This window comes from Selaginella moellendorffii, unplaced genomic scaffold, assembly GCF_000143415.4.
Source record: "Selaginella moellendorffii unplaced genomic scaffold, v1.0 SELMOscaffold_2, whole genome shotgun sequence".
Taxonomy (NCBI): Eukaryota; Viridiplantae; Streptophyta; class Lycopodiopsida; order Selaginellales; family Selaginellaceae; genus Selaginella; species Selaginella moellendorffii.
This window is the reverse complement of record NW_003314263.1, coordinates 1,869,647-1,885,686: the sequence shown is the minus strand read 5'-3', so window position 1 is coordinate 1,885,686 and position 16,040 is coordinate 1,869,647. Positions and strand designations below refer to the sequence as shown.

The 16,040-nt window shown below is 36.3% G+C and overlaps 1 protein-coding gene across 1 annotated transcript; it reads left to right on the top strand.

The window, feature by feature from the left end:
• The first annotated feature begins 13,727 nt into the window (after positions 1-13,727).
• LOC9660961 (probable glutathione S-transferase) lies at positions 13,728-14,677 on the top strand. Its single transcript, XM_002962871.2, has 2 exons — positions 13,728-14,104; positions 14,173-14,677. Exons 1-2 carry the CDS (start codon positions 13,781-13,783, stop codon positions 14,515-14,517), a joined length of 669 nt encoding a protein of 222 aa, XP_002962917.1. The 5' UTR covers positions 13,728-13,780; the 3' UTR covers positions 14,518-14,677.
• The last annotated feature ends 1,363 nt before the right edge of the window (positions 14,678-16,040 follow it).

Below are 16,040 nucleotides of genomic sequence, written 5' to 3'. Positions count from 1 at the left end.
GTGTTTTATCACCGTACTTGTTGCGTCTAGCTTTTCTGCGGCATACTCGACCAATAGATTTTTACAAGAGGTTTTATAACTTTGATTTTTAGATTTAGGTGGAGTTTCTTTTTGAGGGGAGAATTTTCCTTGTTTGAATCTGTGTCATCGGGATTTTTCTCTATATCCACATCTCTCACTATCTCCCTTGGAGGAGATATTGGAGGTGGTGGCTCAATGGCAAGGTGAGGTGTAGGATTCTCTTGAGTTCTATAATGCTCATAAATGCACCGCAACAAAATGAAGACTCCCATCTTCACTTGCCTTCCCTTGCCTATTGGTAAAACAACATTTTTCATTTTGGCCATAAATCCATTATAGGTGAAATGAATTATGTTTATTTGCCATTTAGTCTTAATAGTTTCCAATAAGTGAGCTATTTTAATGCTAGCATTTTGCATAACCATCCTCCCATCGACGATGGCACACAACATATTAAACCTAGCATGATAATCGAGCTTCAAGTAGGTAAAGTTGCTTCTTCGTCTGAATGTATAGTTAGGTAAGACGTATTGATTTAACATGAAATTCTTCTTGTTTATCATGATTATTTCACTCTTTTTATCTATGTGAAAAATCTTAGCAAACTGGGTGAGTCCAAAGGGATGGACTCACCCACAGAAAAAAAAAATGCTCTGTTAGGTACCATTTTTGTATAAGCTCAATCCCTTACTTGATTGATATTTCTCCTTCGAACAACTTTGCATAGGAGAGTAACCCAAAAGCATTAAGCTAAAACTTATCATAGAGAAAAAGCACAAGCTCCTTAGACAACTTTATTTGGCCATGATCAAACTCCTCATCACCAGATAAAATTTCCTCCACATGCTCATATTGTCTAAAAATTTTTGCCATCTGTGTGTAAGCGACTAATTTTTCCATTCTACTTTAGTCACTTAACCACACTTCCGACCAATTGGAGGAGTCTCACTCACAACCTCCATAAGTCCTATTTCAAACTTGGGCTTGCTAGCCCTGAGAATGGCATCCCTGCCACCCAACCTTTGCACTTGGTCCAAGTGCTCCATGTGACTGATCCCATGACCGACACTCCAAGGTACCACCAACATATCAGTTCGTTACGCTAAGGCCATGCCCATTCACCTTGGTCACACCGGTGGTCTGACACCACCTCCATCACAGTCCCGTCCCTCAAAGACTGGGCCATCCGTTTATGAGTGATCATCCCAGATCCACTCCTTAGCATCCTTAGGATGCCAACAGACATGGGGAATAGCCTTCCCCCAATGTCCCTTTTCTAGTCCCCACCAAGTCCCTTTACTGTCCATGGCCGTGTTCACCAACACTACCACTGGATCGAGGCCCACAGGCCCAACCACTAAGTCCCACGGTCCTTTGGGACTTCCTCACCACACGACTGTGTCCTTGGTCACTACCCCAGAGGACTGCTCCTCTTCCTTTCCATAGTCTGGGCCTTTAGGACAACATTTCGGAACACCGTGGCCTTACGCGAGCCACCTGGGTACTCTCCCCACCTTTTGCCTTTAGGTGCTCTAGCCATGGGCTTAGAGCGAGGTTCCATTAAGCCACGCCTGGTATCCAAGTAGGTAGTGCCACCCACACTTGGACTGGGAGCATCGGTCAGTCGATCTCTCGGGGGAACTAGAGCCGGCTCTTGAACACTTCACCAAGCTACCCCGCTTGTCGGTCTATATTCACTTTAGTCTTGGACTTCCCAGTGGTCAGTTTATCACCCAACACTGGGTCTGGCCTTCTTGGGCCAAACTACTGGCCTTTCCTAGCCAAACTAGCTCCACTGCAGTCCTCCCCCTTCTATACTTTTGGAGCTCACCAAACCCCCCAGGGTCTGGGAGACGAACGCTTTGGGCTTTCACCCTCTCGGACTCGGACTCGGACTCGGACTCGGACTCGGGCTCGGGCTTGGGCTTGGGCTTGGTCTCAGCCTTGGCCTCGGTCTCGGTCTCGGTCCCGGTCTTGGTCCCGGTCTCGGTCTCGGTCTCGGTCCCGGTCTCGGTCTCGACCTCGGACTCCATCTCGGGTCCTTCTCGGACTCCATCTCGGACTCCATCTCGGACTCCATCTCGGACTCCGTCTCGGTCCATCTCGGACTCCGTCTCGGTCCATCTCGGACTCCATCTCGGACTCCGTCTCGGTCCATCTCGGACTCCATCTCGGGTCCATCTCGGACTCCATCTCGAGTCCATCTCGGACTCCATCTCGGGTCCATCTCGGACTCCATCTCGGTCCACCTCGGACTCCATCTCAGACTCCATCTCGGGTCCATCTCGGACTCCATCTCAGGTCCATCTTGGACTCCGTCTCAGTCCACCTCGGACTCCATCTCGGACTCCATCTCGGGTCCATCTCGGACTCTTCCACGTGTCATGTGTTGGTCCTTTTTGGGTCCCTTTTTGGAGCCTTGCTTATTGCTCGCTTCGTGCTCGCTCCTTGAGCACTTTGTTGGGAGTTCCACTCCCGCTCTCAACCTTCCAAGTCAGAGCTTTTAGTCCAAACGTGTTATACTCGTTTGGGCTTTTGCTTCGGCCACTACCACGTGGCACCCTTTCCGGCTCCACTTTGGGGCCTAGGGATTTTGTGTCTCACAACTTTAGTTGGAAAAGGGGGTGCACTCTTGTTCATGGGCCCTTTCCCTCTATATTTGAACCCCAATGGATCGTCTCTCGAGTCGTTTCCTTTGGTTGCTTACACTGTGGAGATTTGTAGGCAAAACACTTGGCATTAAGCAACCAAGAGATATAGTGCAGTGCTAACGGAGATGCCCAAAAAAAATTTTGTGCTGACAGTGCTTTAAGAGTGGAGTTGATACCTTGTGGTTGTGGTGTGAGGACAAGATCACTCTGCCCAATTGAGGGCGTGCTCAATCCAGTAGGCAGTAGCAATGGCATTTGCTCTTGCGCGGCCCTAGGCAGCATTTGAGCTGCCGTACATTGCTTTAGAGCTAAGCTTGGAGTGTCGGCACATCTCAACGGAGGCGTAGTCATGGAGTGAGTGAAAAGAAAAGAGCAAGAAAGAAAAAGAAACTCCCTAGCTGCCTCCAAATTACTTTAGTCACCCTACCTTACCATGTTAGCCTTAAACTTTATGCTCTTGCTGTAAGCAACCAAAGAGAACAACTTAAGAGATAGTCCATGGGGTTTAAATATAGAGGGAGAGGGCCTATGAATAAGAGTGCACCCCCTTTTCCAATCGGTTAAGGGTCTTGGGATATTTGGGGTTAAGTGTCCTTGGGTTTGAATAGTACTGGGTTGGGTGACCTCCCGGGAAGTCTAAACCCAAGAGATTACATTTGGTATTGGAGCGGTCTCGGGTCCGACTCTGTTGGTTGGTTAGGGGAATCACACCACATGTTGATTGACATCTGGCTGGTCTAGTTTGCTCCCGCTGGGCTCGACCCGAGGGGTAAAGTGTCAAGAGAGTGGGGCTTTTAGGAGAGTTGCAGCTCTTAACTTCCGTTCACGAGGGCGTGAACTTGCATGCTCCTGCTGGGCTCGACCCGAGGGGTAGGGTGTCAAGAGAGCAAGGCTCTTAGGAGAGTTGCGGCTCTCAGCTTTCGTTCATGAGGGCGTGAATTTGCAGGGAAGTGTGGTGGATTGTAAGCAACCAAAGAGAACGACTTGAGAGATGGTCCATGGGGTTCAAATATAAAGGGAAAGGGCCCATGAATAAAAGTGCACCCCCTTTTCTAATTGGTTAAGGGTCTTGGGATATTTGAGGGTTAAGTGTCCTTGGGTTTGAATAGTACTAGGTTGGGTGACCTCTCGGGAAGTTTAAACTCAAGAGATTACACTCGCCTTTGTTTACTTTTGTATATAAATGTATTGTAGTTTTTTTTTTTCTTGTTGGCCTAGTATTCTCTACTCATTAATCTTTGTGGTTTATTAGCAGAGTTTATGAGGCAAGAAAAATGTAAATATTAGAGTATCCGCTCCTTTTATTTTCCTCTAAGTTTTGCATTGCCTAAAGAAAATTTTTATAGGCTATACCAGCAAGATTTTGAGGGAAGGCTTGCTCCAGAGAAAGGAATATCTGTCTAATGTATCTTTTGATTTCTTTCCTTAGAACTTCTTTATCAAAGAAAGCACTCAGATATATAAAGGTTTCTCTAGCATAAAAATGAATATTTCCTAGGGGATATGTATTTTCCCTTTATTCTAAATGAATAGATCCTTATCAGGAAAGACTACTCTTTCTATTTAATTCCACTGATTTAGCTCTATAGGGAGGTAAAAAAGTTTGGAAATAAGATTTTGAATAATCTTAATATCCTCTCCATCCATTTTGAAAATCAATTTTACAGAATCCCATAATTGAAGAACCAATCTACCTTCCTATGGTTTTACAAAGTTTGATATCACTTTGTAAAATTTTTCTAGATCTTTATCATTCATCTAGTTAACCACTTTATCTGTGCACTTAGGTAGTTCATCATGATAAATCTTTATTAGGGCTTCATTCATGAGCTTATCCATAGTTTTGTACTCTAAGATATAGATAATATTTATATTTATATCTTCATAACACTTCCTTAAATGATTTAAATTTACTATTGCAGTATCATCCCCATTTAAAGTGTGCACTTTAGCTGTTTCTGAAATTGATATCTTAGACAAAATAAATGGACCATTTCATTTTCTCTTGAATTTATTTCCAAGAGCATTTATTTTGCCTTAATACTAAAGGACTTTATCTCTTGGTTTAAGCTTCTAAAGATATTTTTAATTGTCTATCATGCTTAACATTTCTGGCCTTTTGAATTGCATACAAGGTTTAGATTGCTCTAAGCTTAACCTTATTTAATTTTTCTATTTTGGCAAGTCCTTGCTTAAGATCTTTTTTTTAGTCTAAGTCATTTTTAATTGCAATACGCAAAGAGGAAATTAAAAATTCCATAGGTATAAAAGCTTCTTAGCCATAAGATGAAATAGTGTTATATTTGTGGATACTTTATATGCAATCTTATAAGCCCATAAAACATCTAAGATTTCCTCATTCTAATCTTTTTTATTGTCTTTTACAATATTTTTCAAGATATTTTTAAGCACTTTATTAGTAAATTTAGCTTGATCATTCTCTTGCGGGTATTATGGCATGAACTTTTTGTGTTTAAGGATAAATTCTTATATAAGAATTTCTATTTTTCATTGATAAAATGGATGTTTTTATCTATGACAATCTCTTTAGGCAAAACAAACCTTACAATGATGTTTTCATAAAGGAATTTAGTAATGTTAGTGGCTAAGGCTTGTTTCATAAGCGTAACTTCTATCTATTTAGTCACATAATCAATAGCAACTAAAATGTATTTGTTCCTTTTACTACTTGTCAATATAAGATTTACAAAATCCAATCCTCATGTATGAAATACTTCATATAGATAGGTAGAATTTAGTTCATGGATTTGCTTTTTAGATAGTAATTTATACATTTGGCAATATTATAATTTTTGCATAAAATTGCTATATCTTTCCAAGGCATAAGCCACTATAGCTTTGATTGTAAAATTTTCTTAGCAGTGGTTTTGTTTGCAAAATGGCCTCCTAATGAGCCTGAGTGAGCTTTCTTTAGGATTTCATTTCTTTTTTCTTACATATTAACACATCTCTTTAGTGTTGCAGCAATATTTAATTTATATAGGCACTCCCCCATGATAGAGTAGGGCTGTATCCTCAATACAAAAAAATTATTTTTCTCTAGCAAATTATAATGGTGCATGTAGAAAGATAGATTTATATATCTTCTAACCATGTAGTAAGTATAGAGATTGCAAATAAGTGAGCATTTGGGAGTTTATTTACTATAGTATTATGTGACTCTTTTGTAATGATACGGCTTAGGCAATCACCCTGTTTATGGAATTTTCCAGATTTATATACTATTTCAAAATTATATTCTTCTAATAGTAAAAACCATCTAGTTATTTAAGCAGATATACACAGTTTATTGATAAGATATAAAAAAGTCTTATGGTCAGCAAAAACAATAACTTTTGTTGCCAAAAAATAATGCTTAAATTTTTGTAAAGCGTAAACTACAACTAAAGCTTCCTTTTCAATTGTTGTGTAGTTATGCTCAGTGTTTATTAACATAATAAATAAGATGATCTTTTTGATCACTTTATGCTTGGAACAATATTGCACTTGTGACAATATCAAAAACATCCACCTATAGGTGAAACTTTTTTATCTAGTTGGGCTTAATAAGTATAAATGCCTTTTTAAGGCATTGTTTAAACTTTAAAAATGCTTCTTGATAATTTTCATTTTATATAAATGGAGTATCTTTCTTTAAAAAATCAATAAGTGGCTTAACAATATTTGCATAAGCATTTATAAATCACTTATAATAGCTAATTTTGCTTAGAAAACAAGAGAGACTTTTTAAATTGTGTGGTGGAGATATTATCTCAATTACTTGAGTTTTGTCTTTATCTACAAATATGTCTTCCTTGCATACAATATAACCCAAAAATATGCCTAAATTTACAAAGAAAATACATTTCTCTGAATTAAAAATAAAGTTATTTTCTTTGTATTTTAAAAACATTTTTATAAGAAAGTTAAATGTTCCATTTTGGAGTTGAAGACACTAAAATTATTTATGAAATCTCTTATGAAATCAGTGAGAGATTCTTTAAAAGTGTCCAAAATAACTCTTTGAAATGTGAAAGGAGTATTGCATAGGCCAAAAGGTATTTTGCGATAGGCATAACCTCCTCATGTGCTTATAAAAGCTATTTTATATCAAGTTTCATGTGCTATTTCTGCTTGATTATAGCCAAAGAATCCATCTAAAAATGAATATATCTTATAACCTACTATTAAATCTAGAATATATTCTTTTTTGTTGTATCATTTAGCTTTTTGTAATTCACACAAACTTGTAACTTGCCATTTTCTTAGGCACAATTACAAGGGGTAAAAGCCAAATCCTAATTACTAAAATAAAGTCAAGGAAGAAATCAATAAACTTCTCCATATATGAATCATCTATCTAATTTAAAATGTTATATCCTTTTAGACATATTTCCCAAGAGTATCTCAATATGATGTGTATAAAGTTCTAGTGGGATGCATTTTAAATCTGTGTAAGACTAGCCAAAAATATCCTTGTAATCTTTTAGTAGATTTGTGGCATGATTGCAAAATTTACTTTGCAATCCTTGAGTAATTGAGATAGTATATAGATTATCCTCATCTGCTAAATTAATTTTCTCAAGTGGTTGATCACAAAAAACATGTGAAACATAACTTTTTTATTAATGAATTTTATAGGCAGGATCCTCCTTTAGGGAGAAATCTCTTATAGCTGTATTGACCTCTAATCTAGGGTCTTTTTGCTTAGGTATTTCTTTGAGTATTGTATAGAAATCAACTTCTGAAATTAGCTCAATTTTAAGGAAAGCTTTTAAGATTTTTTGTTTTCAAAAATCGTTTAAGTTTTCCTCCCAATTATAAAATTGAGTTTGAGGGGTTAATTTTTCCTTTCCAACTATATGGTGGAAGTAATAAGCACAAATCTTTTCTGGTTGCCCTGCTTTATACATAATAAATCATTTTTTAGTCTTAGTTTATGCAAGTAATTTTTAGCCAAGGTCTACCTAGTAGAGTTTTGTAGGTAGAATTTCATTGTGTCATTTTAAACACAATATAATTAAATTTGTACTTTAGGCCAACCACATTAGTTAAAACATTTCTAATAATTCTAATGGGCCTGACACTTTGGTCATCGGCCATTTGTACATTAAATGGGGTTGGTTGAATTGGGCATAAGCTTAATTCTTTGCAAATATCTTTTTCCAGAATATTTACGCTTGAGCCACTATTAATAAGAGTTCCAAATAATAGATTCTTGCCAATTTTTATATAAATTGTAGGAACTTTATCATCACAATCCCTTGGCTTAATTATAATAGCTATAGATGGGATTAAAGTTTCTTCCTTCTTATTTGAGCAATGCAATTCTAAGATAAAGTACTATAATAAGAAGTTGGCTTAAAGTGAGTGTAATTATAGCATTTAAAACGTCTTTCACTACCTTCTTCTCATCCTTGCTATTTAATTTTAATATAAAATTTTTCTTTTGCATTAGTGATAAATTTGTGTCAGTTTGTAAAAAAGTGAGACTCTCTGTGGTAAAATCACCATTCTCCAAATTGACTTATAGTTGCAAGTCTTAGAGTTGTTAATTGATTTCTATGTTAATCATTTTTTTTGGCACCATTGAGAGTTGGGGATGATTTCTATTTCATTATCACTCCCTTCATCTTAGCTTTTAGATTCAACCATTCTTCGTTAGGCTTTAGCTATGACACAAACGCTAAGTAACTCTTTTGTATTTGACCATTCTACCTTAACATGCTTAGCTACAGATTATATATCTTTAAGAGGCCTATTATTCTTGCTTGATGATTTAACTTGATTGTATGGCCTAGAATAATGAGTAAGAGTTTTAACTTGATCATATTCTTTTGGGCTTTCATAATCTCTAGGCCCATTGTAGCCTCTAGGCTGATCATAATCTTTAAGTTAATTATAGTCTTTAAGCTTATTTAGGTGAATAATTTAAAACATTACCCCTAAAAAGATAATTTCGATGGTCATCTTGCCTTTCAATATATAGGTATTCACATTTAGCACTTTGATTATCATGGTAATCGTTCTTCCTATGATAACTTTTATTGTCAAGTGGATAACTTTGCCTATATGGTGTTTTATCAATTTGGGCTATCTGTTGGCCTATTAGTTGTTTAAATAAAATTCTATAGTTGGATGCCTTATTATTTCATAAATTTGAAACTTAATCAATTGGAGTTTGCATTTTTCCTTATTATAGTCTTTATTTTTGCATTTGGTATACTAAATCCCTTTTTTGATATTGGTTTGCAATTTAAAGTTTCTTAAACAATTGTTTTCTTTGTCTATAGGAGTCATTCTTTTGTTAGACTTTACCATATATACTATGTCATATTATTTTATAAGATCTTGGTAGTCAATCATGGCATTTTTCAAGTTATCAAAATTTAATTATGATTATGCCTCTATCACAACCTCATAAGATTTGGGTGATTGATTCCCCAATTTATTTTTTACTAAGGTTGGCTCTAGCTCTCTTTAATCTAGAGTCGAAGACAAGAGTTATAGGTGTTCAATTTTTTTGCTTGTGTATGCCTAGAGAAATTGTGGCACATTGCTAAAAAATGTGTCCTCTAAAAACTCAAATAGAAACTTGCTTAAAAAGAAAGAATTCTAGAGTAGTTAATTGTGTTTTCCACATCAAACAAACTCCATTCCTTCTTTTTTTAGATTTTTTTCAAGATATTGTTAGCGAAACAATTTGAACTTGAGTTTCTTGGCAATGTATATTGAACTCTAATTTGTTCTGTGGTGATTGAAAAACTATCTTTTTCTTGCATTGTCTAGGCACTAAACCATTGCAATTGCAAAAGGAGCTCTTTTGTTTAATGTTATCTGGGCTCAAAGCCTTTGCAATCACTAAAGAGATCTACTTCTAATTCTTAGTACTACATTTGGAATTCATAAGCAATTTTCTCCCGATTGTTTTTTAAGCTAAAGAGTAACAAATTATCCCACTATGGTCGCCAAAAGTGAGTAAAGATTTTTCTGCCTATACTCGTGTTCTTGACCTTGCCTGCAAAATAATGACAAACAAACAGAGCTAAGAATGTAGAGAAGATAAAAAGAATGAGAAAAGAATAAAATAGAACTCAGGCTCAAACCCCAAAGGTATAAGTAAGGATAAGCATATGTCACTTTCTCAACTCTATTTTTGCACAAACAATATTAGGTAGGAGAAAAGATGGTTAATTCAATGCAAATGCATACAACAGTGAGTGGAGGTTGTTTTCTAATATATTTAAATGCTACTTAATTTTATAACCATTCATAATTATTTCACACTTATCTATGACGAGCATTACTTAAATCAAGTCTTTCTTCTTTGGATACCTAAGCTTAGGCATAATTTCATTTTGCCTAAACTTTCTTCTTTTACTCTACCTAAGATGATACATAAGATAAAATATTTACCTCTTCATCAATCGTAATCTCAAGTTAATTTGAAAGCACCATTAGTGAGTTCCTTCAAAACTAGTTCTTAGACCTTTTTATCCTTAGTATACTTTTGGAACCCTCTATAACCCCCTCCTTTGGAAGATGATTTCAAACTTAATCTCATACTTAACCTTGGACTCGACTTCAGACTTGGTTTCAAACTTTGCCATTTATGGATACAATGTTGGACTTAGTTCCAGGCCATAGGCTTTATTCTTTTTTTGATGGTTTCAGTGGCTACAATCAAATTTAAATAGCACTCAGTCTTGATTTCAGACTTGGTTTCGTCTAATGAACTCTTTATTATTCTGGTCATGGTTTCAGAGATCCCTTAGCCTATAACACCTCGAATAGTTGATTCTTTATAATGACTTTTTTATTTTCTTTAAGACTCAATAAAATTTTGACCATTATATTTGCCTAATGCTTTCAACAATATAGTAGTTTTGCAATGTTGGAAAAATATTAAGATTCAATGGAATTTTTAGGCTATATCATTTCTTTATACAACATCATTATAGATCTTATTAAAGTTTTCACCATTCTTGAATAATAATACCTAGCTTTTGGTCATGATGTCAAATGATTTTTTGGCTTTGTGAACTTTACCAATGTTTCATTTAAGACTTCTCCAAAATTACTTTCCTTTTAATGTAATTCACCAAAGAATGCCTATTTTATATGGTTTTTTAATCTCCTAAAGTTATATTCACTTCTATTCTAGTTCCCATTAATTTGGAATATGAAATTATATTTCATTGAGCCATATGATTCAAATTTTACTTTGAACATTGTTTTGTTATAAAAAAGATCAAATAATAAGGTTTACTTGATTGCTTTCCACTCTTAAAAGTATAGATTAATTATAACATTTTTAATAGAGAGTTGTTTATAATTGAAACTTAGAGTCATTTCCTTAAAAATTCTCTCTATATAACCATTATTTTGAAGGATTATTTTGAAGTTTAGAGTCATTTTCTTAAAGATTCTCTCTATATAACCATTATTTTGAAGGACTATTTTAAAGCTTAGAGTCATTTCCTTAAAGATTCTCTCTATATAACCACTGTATATAATGATCACAAAAACCTTCAATATTAGTATTTAATAGACATCCTTACTTGGTATTAGGCTTAGTGGTTGTAATCATTATTCTATTTCTAAATTGCTATTATACATTATTTAGAGAAAGTGAATGGGTAAAATAATGCTTTTACTTGATATAATTATCTTAAAAACTTTATATTTTGCCTTTAGCATCAAACTCTTCTTGATTTTTCTTACTTTTAGATTAACTTATTTATACAATTCTCTGCTCCTCTTAATTTCATTTGGTGGTTCAATAGTCTAATATGATGAATATCAATTTCTTCAATTTTGGGGCATTTACATATATATTAGGCTTTTATCTCTCTATCTCTCTCTCTCTAAAAATAATAAAATATAGTTATATATACACAATTGTGAAATACAACCTTATTTGTGTAAGTATGTTGAAAATATTATCTATAGTTGCAATATATATTAGCAAATCAAAATGCTACGATATGTTCTGTTTTATCTTCTTTGTTTATGAACTTTTACCAATGTTTCATTTTAAACTTCTCCAAAATTACTCTCCTTCTAATAATAGAAATCAAATCTTCCCCTTGCTCTAGAGCTTTGGAAATCTATCTTTATGGATTTCATTAATGATTTTCCATTTTCTTAAGGATTTTACAATTTCTTTATTATGTTCAATTGGTTTTTTAATTTATTACCATATCGCAATACCATTGATGAAAAGCAATTAGCTGAGCTTATTTACAAAGAGATTTTCCACATTTATAGAGTATTAAAAAAATTTAGTGATGATCAAGAGTTTACTTGATCTTGCAAATGATTTATTGTTGTTCATGCTATTGCAATAAATTTTCTTCATAAAAAAGGTTTATTATCACCTTTTTATACTCAAGTTACTCATCACTATGTTGTTAATTGTTTTTGGCAACCTAGTCCTTCTTTTTTAACTGGATCAAAAGTTTGGCTTCTTTGTCATTATTAGAAGACCACATGTCCTTGCAATAAGTTGAATTATTAATGTTTAGGTCTTTTATTTGTGCTCTTTTGCACCTTTGAAGTTATTTATTGGCTCAATCTTTCAATATTCATGCATTTATATTTGATATTCCATATTTTTTTATTACAATTTTATTATACCTCTTTTAATCCCATTTATATTCCACCACCACCTCCTCTAGAGGTTATTGCTAGTAAGCAAGAGTTTGAGGTTGCTACTCAAAGTACTAACATTGCAAATTCTATTCCTTAGTTAATTGATTTGGGTATTCTTTTAGTGATTAGCCTACTTTTCATCTTGTTCATACTTATGGGTTGGTTGGAAATTTTTATTGATGATATCCATTCAAGTTTAGTCTTACACCACTCCAATGCTTGACATCAAAAAGGGTGTTATGTATTTGCTATTTCTTTGTATTTATTGAAAAGTATATTCATCACTTCTAGCTACAATAGAAATCAAATCTTAAACCTTTGTTCATGGGATTTGAGCTCAAGATTTACTATTTCTAAGCCTTATAAAAGTAGGGTTTTAATAATTTTATATTTAAAATATTCAATACAATCCATCTTTTCTTCTCCATCATTAGTATTTTATTAGTATTTTTCTTATTTCCCTTTCTTTTAACAAAAAGCTCTTAACACTATTTCAAGGCTAGATAATAAGAGGGAATGATGGTTAGGTTGGGCATCATCCCACCCCTTGAGGATTGTTTAACAATATTTTTGGAGTGTGACTAAGAGTAACATTTAGACATCGTGAGCATTTTAAATGTGGTTTGGATTGGAGTATGGTTCTGTTCTCTATGTGGACATGGGTTTTCTTGTTTCAAGTTTTTTAATAGTGTTCGAGCATCTCAAAATAAGGGTATTTGGAAATACCATATCAATATATGCAAGGTTGGGTCACTTCTGCATGCTTGCTTTGTATTGTAAAGTTATTATTTGCAAGCAAAGAGCCACTAAGAGATAAGAGAAGCATCACTAAGCTAACATATCAAATATTCTACACCATATAGCTTCAGTGACAAATTCAATTAATGTACATGTACAGAATCAATGGTCCAGATTATAGGTTAGCTAAGCTAATCTTAAACCAAACGTTTGCAGTAAATTATTTCCTCAAGAACAGGATCATTCTCGGTTTAATGATGACTTTGGGCAACACTGGGTGGACCATACTCGTGATTTTGCAAGTTATAATGCCTGACATCTTGATACTCTTAACAGAAGGCTCCACCAAATTCCAGGAGAGATCGTGTTCGAGATCACAAGTTACTACAAAAAACAAGCAAAAATAAAAAGCCAATAAAGTGTTCCAAGAATTTCTGGACATGCCATGAGACGATTGCTAATGCCTAGGCTTGAGCTCTGCTTGTTGGATACAATCACCCTGAAGACTGGCCTAAGCTTCAGGCTCATGGAAGGACCAAAGTTAAAATCAAATCGATTTTTTAAAGTTCAAGCCTGTTACCTTCAGCCTTCTCCTCTGCCTTCTCGGAAATTCACGTAGGAGCCACCTTAAACACGCTCTTTATGTTATAAAACGCTTCATTCGATCAAACCTCATTCCATTCGCATTTCCAATTTTCCTTCTCAATTTTCCAGCCATGGCTTCTCGCGATCAAGAGGTGACACTGCTCAGCGCTTGGCCCAGCCCCTATTCCATGCGAGTCAAGCTTGCACTAGCGCTCAAAGGCATCGAGCACGAAGATCTCCCCCAAGACCTTGGCAACAAGAGCAAGATCCTGCTCGAATCCAATCCAGTTCACAAGAAGATCCCCGTTCTCATCCACAAGGGCAAGCCCATCCTGGAATCGGCCATCATTGTCCACTACATCGACGAGGTCTGGCCCGAAACAAGCCCACTCTTGCCTCAGGACGCATTCCTTCGCGCACAGCACCGCTTCTGGAGCGATTTCATCGACAAAAAGGTATGGATTCTCTTACTAGAAATCTGCTGCTACGGGTTTCATACTCTTCTTGCTTATCGATCACACAGCTTTCCGACTCCTGGATACGATTCTTGCGTAGTAACGATGACGCGGCCGTGAACGAGGAGTTCAACCAAAACTGTTTGCTTATCGAGGGAGCTCTGGCGGAGCTGGGCAGTGAGGAAGTGGGCCCCTTCTTTGGTGGCGCGAGCATGTCGTTCTTGGATGTGCTGCTGGCACCCTATGCGGTGTGGATCCCAGGAGTTGAGCAAGTGATGGGCTTAAAGCCCGCGAAATGCCCGCGTTTCCACAAGCTCTTGGCGGCCGTGTCCGAGCATCCCTCGGCCAAAGCGGCGCTGCCGCAAGTCGAGAAGCTCAAGGAGTTTATTCGGGTTCGCTTTGCGAGCAAGTGAGCGATGACTGTTTGCAAAATCTAATAAATCTTTTGCCCGACTGTCCTGGAAGAAGATTGGAGTGAAGAGGTTAGTGTCTGCATGACATAGGAGCAGACAACTCAAGTCTTTGTACAAATGAAAAGATGATTGAATCAGTGAGAGGCCGACATAAGCTGAAGAGGAAGAGAGCTAGGGCTTCTATGAAGGGGAGGTTGTGTCCAGGGTCCAGAGGTCTCAAGCCAACAGTTGATGAGCCCCAATTTGAGTGACCATTGCTTAGGAGGTTCCAGTCTATGGGTCTGAAAACATGTCTTGATCTAGATGATCTTTGTGTCTCGATATAGCTCTTCCAGGACCATCATGTAAATTCTTGTGGCTTATATACGGTTTGATGCAGGGCGTCAGTGTGTGGATTCTCGACATGAGAGTCACATATTCAGGAACAGAATTATAAAAAAAGAGTAAATAAGACTCCCAAGATCATCTGCAGGAGTGACAATTTGTATAAGTACCCGAAGTTTTGAAAGGAATAAAGTGGCAAAATTGGTTTTATTTCAATGGTTTTCTTTGACATATTGCACTGGAACTCAAACCAAATATCATCTAAAAGTTTTTTTGGCAAAGAAAGTATGTGCCTCCTCAATATAAAAAGAGTGGCTTGATTTCAAACTGGTGCGGAAGCCTCGTGCTCTGTTTTTTGCTTGAGATAGTAGACCTGTCGGCTTCGACAGAGTATGTCAAGGCCTCATTCTCCTGCAAGAAAATCCTGCTGGAGAAGCTTTGTGACAAAGTTGGAGATCTTGAAGAATCAGGATTCCTCAGAACCAACCCCCGTGCCACCTCCAGCTGCAAGCATAAGAACGAGGAGTCCCAGACAAACAACTATAGGATATGCAATTGGACGATGATTGTGTTCATGATAAAATTGGTAATGTTGGCTGGGTAGAGAAAAGAAGTGTTTGTTTGTTACTCTTGCTGTATGTAAGAGTTAAAGGTTCTTAGAATTTTCCTTTGCTGTCTGAGGCAATAAATGTATTACCACATGAAATTGAGTGGTGTAATTTCTTCAAAGTGGAGAGGTTGTTGATAAGGACAGTAGACTTGGATTGGAGTGGACAAGTGGTTGCTTATGTCTTGCTTTTTTAAACAAGCAGATTGGAACTCCTTAACAAGTAGAGACCGTCAATACTGAAGAAAACAATCACAAACCAAGGACTTGGTGAAGATATCAGCCACTATGTCTCATGCGCCATAGTATGCTATCTGAAAACTCTTGTCTTCATACTTTGAATGTCGAAGTAGAAATGTTAGCTAGGCTGCTAGCCAAAAATGATGTAGCTCTGGTTGTCACACCACAGCCTCGAGGTGATTACTGCTGACTTTTGATCACATTTGTTGTAGTTTCTTGCCTAAACTGCATGACCTGTTGCAAGACCAAAGTAAACTGGCATTAGGGCAGAATAAATCCTGTGAGCTGTCGTAAAACTCTTTACTGTCAAAGGCTTTTAGAAAGTGTAGCTAATTAGTCACGTGGGCTGAAA

Coding starts and splice junctions, on each gene's coding strand:
- LOC9660961 (XM_002962871.2), top strand. CDS start 13,781: ATGGCTTCTCGCGATCAAGAGGTGACACTGCTCAGCGCTTGGCCCAGC. Junction 14,105..14,172: donor GCGATTTCATCGACAAAAAG/GTATGGATTCTC, acceptor TCGATCACACAG/CTTTCCGACTCCTGGATACG.